At 39.0% G+C, this 6,335-nt stretch overlaps 1 protein-coding gene across 1 annotated transcript; it reads right to left on the bottom strand.

Moving 5' to 3' along the window:
- Positions 1 to 2,291: 2,291 nt before the first annotated feature.
- On the bottom strand, positions 2,292 to 5,020 carry LOC117541244 (zinc finger protein 583-like). Its single transcript, XM_034208420.1, has 2 exons — positions 4,111 to 5,020; positions 2,292 to 3,914 (listed from the first exon to the last, which is right to left on the bottom strand). Exons 1-2 carry the CDS (start codon positions 4,940 to 4,942, stop codon positions 3,829 to 3,831), a joined length of 918 nt encoding a protein of 305 aa, XP_034064311.1. The 5' UTR covers positions 4,943 to 5,020; the 3' UTR covers positions 2,292 to 3,828.
- Between the last annotated feature and the right edge of the window lie 1,315 nt (positions 5,021 to 6,335).

Genomic DNA, 6,335 nt, shown 5'->3' with positions numbered 1-6,335 from the left:
ACATTATCAAAACAGGTTTGTTACCTTAGTTTTAATCTGTATTTAGTGGCATGATCATTATTATTTAGAGTCTTCAGCGTTGCTGACATTAACAGTTTCTAATAATAGGAAAAACAATAATATGCAACCAACCTTGATGAGAGGGGTGCGCTCGAAGAAGAAGAAACCAAACATGTAGGCCATAATGTTGTTATAGATCACACAGGAAATCGGCACAAGGAACCTGTGAGAAGAGAAGAGTTAACATGAGACTCATAAATAAGAGACTTAGAGAAAGAAAGTTTTGTATTACAAGGCATGTATGAATGTATTTGGATTTGTCTTGCCAATAAACACGGTAAAAATAGTAGGTACAGTTTTTTTTATTTAAATGCAATGAGGTACAGTTTTAGTATAATATGAAAAGTGTTCAAGTTTATTGAAATGGTAAAACACAGTGGAATATTTTCTTTTTAAAGACAGAAACTTAAGAAACTATTAAGGTGAAGCTTAATCTAAGACGATAAAGGATTTACCAGATCATCCCCTCAAACAGCTTGTGAATGATGAGGTGAGACTGAGTCGCCACGATCAGCAGAGTCACATGAGTCCAACCAAACTGTGGAGACAAAACATCATTAGGAAAATATGTTTACAATAATTTGCCTGACAACCAACCCAATTATATTCATGAGGGTCCTTGTTCCAAATATGTATTGATAGATGTGATGATGGTACAACACCCAATACTGTCAGCTGTGACTACACTGAGATGGGATTTAGCTGAAAAGGATATTAGCTTGATTCAATTCAAGATGTGTTTGAAGGCAGCATTTCCTATTTAACATAAAGAGCTGTGTTTTTGTAAACCTCAGGCTCCATATTTAATATTCATTCATACATTCCACTGACACAAGACTAAGGTTTTCCATTATCGGCAGTGTTTTAGGGCCATTGTAGATTTGTTAATCAAATTAAAGGGTAATATTCCGAGAAAATAAGCTAGATTAAATCGTTAAAAAAAAGTTATATTCTTTGAGATTTGTAAGGTTAATTTACCAGAAAAATCAGGCTTTAACAAAAACAAAAGTATATTACATTTCTACATTTGGGGGGGAATTTAAAAAAAAATTATGTTGTAAGTATTTTGTTTTGTTTTGTTTGCATTACTGCACTTGCAATGTTGGATGAACCTTTATCAAACACTTCTTTTTTTGAAGGTATCACAGTTTTTTTCTTGTTAATTTACAACTTTATGAGTTATCTCCCAGACTAATACGCCCTTCCGCTGGCTTTTAACCAACATAGGCCCTCAAACACTGTGATATCCTTCTCTATGTGAACATAGAACCTGAATTATGACCAAAAATCACAGGAGTGATGTGTCGTGTACGCTGAGTTGATCTCATCCGCTTCACAAATGTTGTCTTAGATGATTGCTTTCCCTTTGATTTAACAGGCACTGACTCTTCTGCTTGAATATTTCTGTCTGTGAAAGACTTGAGCTAAGTTTATAAGTGTTTAAATCTGCAGGGTATCTTCCAGTCGTCTCATTAATAAATGTCAGACTTGCAGTGTGGTATAAAAGGCAAAATAACAAAAGTGAGTCTCTTTCTCTTTTCTTTTTTATGGGTATTTTACTTTATATTAAATACATAACAATAACAGTGCAGAACATCTAACCTCACTATGAATCCAGAACAATACACCTGCAGGAGTATGGATAAAGCGAGAGGTTTGCATGCATTTTGAGCCGATTTGGGCAGAATCCAGCAGAGTGGATCGTGATGTTCATCCTATGTAATCTATATGTAAAGAAACAAGTCTAAATATTTAAAGATAAAGCTGTGAAACAATCTCAATAATTGGCAGCATGTTGAGATAGGAAGTTTTAATATCTTAAGAGAAGAGCTCTTTTGGCTCCTTCCTGTCTTTCTACTGGGTCTTTCTTGGCTTTGTACTGGCTATCTTCTAGCTCTATTCAGGTTTCTGGAGTTTTTTTCTAGCTCTGTCCCTGATCATTTTCAGAACCTGAAGGCTCTATACGGACTATCTTCTGGTTCTCCTCTGGATCCATCCACTATCTCTTGTCTCTGTCCAGTGAATTACACTTGTGTTACTGGAGCAGGTAAAGCATACAACAGATACTTTCAGCATCATCGGAGCACAAAGTGGAAGCTTGGATGAAACACAGCGGACTTCTAAAGAATGAACACCCGCAACTTAGAAGAAATAAAGCTGGATTTTATGTGTTCTAATATTGCAATGCAAACCCATGATGTAATGACAGTAATTAAGAATAATTTAGTCATTGAATGCTCATTTCAGTAGATTTAATCAAACAAAACATGAACATATTGGACATGGCATCAAGACTGTAACCTCTTCACATTCTGTTGAAATAGTCAATTACTAGCCATATCTTACACATTGCTGTTTTGAATCATTAATATGTGGATGACAGTTGAACTGGATGATGCAACATGTATGCCACCTGCTGGAAAGAAAATGTATCGCTCTGTTGGCGTCATTTGGACAACAAAAACAGAGTTAAACTCTCATTTCATAAACAATCTTTGAGCACACAACAGCACGTTTTTGGTCTAGCATCACTTTACAAAACGTTTGCATTAAGACACTAAGACTAGCTGGTCCATTGTAAAGGTCAGTCTACCTTAAATGATCAGCAGGTGAAAGGCAGGACACAGGAACTTGGTCCTGAGGAGATGTAACGATTATTAAAGAAGAAAGTTGTCGAGTCAAGGGGTCAAAGAAATGAACATTTGTGATTATTAGCGAATCGGTTGCAGGCTGGTGAAATCAGGCTTAGGGAGTAACTAAAACCAAAACTAAGGAGCTCACTGTTAATTTCAGGAGGACAAAAAAGGAAGTCCATCTCCACAGAGAAGCAGTGGAGAGCGTGGAGGACCTACGGTTCCTTGGAGTCAACATCTCCAATAATTTAACTTGGACCTCAAACCTGGTGAAAAAGGCACAGCAGAGACTGTTTTTCCTGAGGAAACTGAGACAGGCCAGGCTTCCACAAAAACTGCTGGTAAACTTCTATCGGTCGACTATTGAAAGCACCCTGAGTGGAAGGACCTACAAAAGTTGACTGCAGAAGAAAGCCAGCAGTATCATCAGAGACATCACACACCCCGGCCACTCACTGTTCGAACCGTTGCCATCCGGCAGATCGTTCGGGTCAATAAAATCACGCACTAACAGACTGAAGAACGGCTTCTTTCCCAGAGCTGTGGCCTCCATCACTCCCATCCCTGTCCAACCACAAAACTCACTATAACTTTGAACATGTACACATACAAACACACTACCTCCCATCAAAGACTGCAGCCAAAAATATCATGTTATTTATCTGTATATTTATTAACTATCAAATTGTAGCTTTTCTTTATTAAATAAACTTTAAAAATGTATTTTAACATTCTGGTAAAGTGCATTTAAGTGATGACCCTGATTAATTGTTATTTATGTACTGCAGTGAGAGAAGCCAAATTATTTTCGTTACACTGATGTGTGATGACAATAAAGATATTCTATTCTAACGTATTACATGAAACGGCATTAGGTCATCAGGATACAAAATAGGAAAATGTGTTCCCTTACAGAACCAAAAACAATCAGATAACAGGTATATTTATGTAAAAGAGGGGTCGTTAACAGGATAGCAATGATAAAAAACATTTAGAAATAAAGAACAATACATCAAATCATCCTATATCTGTATATGGAAACTTGGAGCCCTCAATCCACAATGAAATGGTTAATCAACAGTCAGTGGTTAACGTATAAATCAGAAAATCAGTATGACAAAAACATATTGTCCACTTATGTTAATAAAGATGGAGTTAGTTTAAGTCTTATGTCAATGTTGTGCAATAATGTTGATCCAGTCAGGCAGATTTTTCTCATGTGTTAACTGTCATAAGACATATGCACTGTCCTCTCCATCAGCTTCTGTGTCTTCAGCTGAGCTGCTGATTGGAGGCTCTGCCTCTTCGTTATCCTCAGTTTGAATTTCATTAAGCTTTGAGGACTGACGACCAACACACTTGTGTCTATTTAAACAATTAAGCCATTTAAATATTTTGTCACAAACATTGCAGCTGTATATTTCCTCTCCTGTGTGGACTCTCATGTGTTCCTTTAAATTTCCACTCCATGAAAAAGCTTGCTTACAGACTGAGCAGCTAAAGGGTTTCTCTCCTGTGTGGACTCTCATGTGTTTCTTTAAACTTCTACTCTCTGAAAAAACTTTCTTACAGACTGAGCAGCTAAAGGGTTTCTCTCCTGTGTGGACTCTCATGTGTTGTTTTAAATGTCCACTCCGTGAAAAAGCTTTCTTACAGACTGAGCAGCTGTGTGGTTTCTCTCCTGTGTGAATTCTCATGTGTCTCTTTAAATTTCCACTCTGTGAAAAAGCTTTCTTACAGACTGAGCAGCAGAATGGTTTCTTTTCAGCACTACATCGTGGATCACTGACGGATTCATGTCTATTTTTCAGTGAGTTTGAGCATGATGCAGGTTCTCTGGTCTCCTTCCAATCAGCACTGTCTTCAGTGTCAGGTTCAGAAGAGTCTTCAGGGTCGTCCTCAGTCTTTGGTTGTAAACTGCTCTCTGGATCTGAGTTCCTGGCTGGTTCTGGTCCTCGACAGTCATCTCCATCAGCTTCTGTCTCCATGTGTTCAGCTGAACTGCTGATTGGAGGCTCTGCCTCTCTGTTATCCTCAGTTTGAATTTCATTAAGCTTTGAGGACTGATGACCAACACACTTGTGTCTCTTTAAACAATTAAGCCATTTAAATCTTTTGTCACAAACATTGCAGCTGTATATTTCCTCTCCTGTGTGGACTCTCATGTGTTCCTTTAAACTTCCACTCCGTGAAAAAGCTTTCTTACAGACTGAGCAGCTGTATGGTTTCTCTCCTGTGTGGATTCTCATGTGTTTCTTTAAACTTCCACTGTGGGAAAAATGTTTCTTACAGACTGAACAGCTAAAGGGTTTCTCTCCTGTGTGGATTCTCATGTGTCTCTTTAAATTTCCACTCATTGAAAAAGCTTTCTTACAGACTGAGCAGCTGAATGGTTTCTTTTCAGCAATACGTTGTGGATCACTGATGGATTCATGTCTATTTTTCAGTGAGTTTGAGCCTGATGCAGGTTCTCTGGTCTCCTTCCAATCAGCACTGTCTTCAGTGTCAGGTTCAGAAGAGGCTTCAGGGTCGTCCTCAGTCTTTGGTTGTAAACTGCTCTCTGGATCTGAGTTCCTGACTGGTTCTGGTCCTCGACAGTCATCTCCATCAGCTTCTGTTTCAATGTGTTCAGTTTGTCTTTGATGAGGCCGTGAGGACTGAGGTTTCTCTTTATCATCTTCACTCTTCACAGGGTCAGGAGTGAAAGTGGACTTGGAGATATCAGCCTCCTCCAGCTCCTGAAGCTGCTCTCCCTCCTGACTGATCCTGAGTCCCTCCTGTTCCTGCTTAATGTGTGGGGGGGGCTCTGGGTCTTCCTGGTCCAGACTGGTGCTCCACTCCTGCTGGTCAGGGAGAACCTCTTCTTTAACCACCACCAGCTGCTGGCCGTCTGCAGGAAACAGGAAACAGTCATAACAAAAAAAGTGTTAGCATTTAAAAATCTAATCACCATTAAAACGGGAGACATTTTTCAGCCCTAGTAATGCCTTTGTTTTTATACTTTAATATTATCTTTCTTAGTCCCACCTATTGTGTATTTTTGTTAGCTCAATTCACCTTACGTAGCCCAGCCCCATTCCACTTCCAGTTAAAAATGAAAAGGGGTTATTTCTTCTGGTTTAGCACTAGCTGCAATGTAAACAAGGAATTGTATTTGGGATCGTTCACAGCTACACTACGCCTATAAAATGGTAATACAACAAATGTATAGTAGGGCCATGCCTATACAAAACATGACTGTTATGGAAATAATTATCATAAGACGCCAATTTGTAACATACAGGACAAACCTCGATGTCTGTTTACCTTCTTTAAGGACACAGGCGGCTTAGCCAATAATGTTATTGTTCCCATTCTGTGACCGGTCAATACTGGGATACAGATGGTCTGTGTTGTGGGTACACTGGGACACTTCCTTCTCTGTATTTGTGGACTCCAAGGTAAAATCTTCGAGGTCATAAGTGTCCGAGGCAAGTAGCTCTGTGTTCCCACACTGTTTAGGCTATCTCCTCAAATATGTTGTTTACTCTCTGCGAAACCAGTTAGATGGGCTGGCAAGAGAGAGGCTCTCCAGAATTTACGTGGCAACTCTACCGTGGAGTCAGAACCTCTGACTCTTGGATTTGTGATGTGAATACTCTG

This window comes from Gymnodraco acuticeps, unplaced genomic scaffold (genome assembly GCF_902827175.1).
Source record: "Gymnodraco acuticeps unplaced genomic scaffold, fGymAcu1.1, whole genome shotgun sequence".
Lineage (NCBI taxonomy): Eukaryota > Metazoa > Chordata > Actinopteri > Perciformes > Bathydraconidae > Gymnodraco > Gymnodraco acuticeps.
The sequence above is the reverse complement of the archived record's forward strand: the minus strand, read 5'-3'. Positions and strand labels throughout refer to the sequence as shown.

Bases quoted from the DNA above. Each gene is read 5' to 3' on its own strand.
- LOC117541244 (XM_034208420.1), bottom strand. From the start codon at position 4,942: ATGAGAATCCACACAGGAGAGAAACCATACAGCTGCTCAGTCTGTAAG. The intron at 3,915-4,110 runs ACAGCTGCAATG...ATGACAGTTAAC, and splicing joins CCACACAGGAGAGGAAATAT to ACATGAGAAAAATCTGCCTG.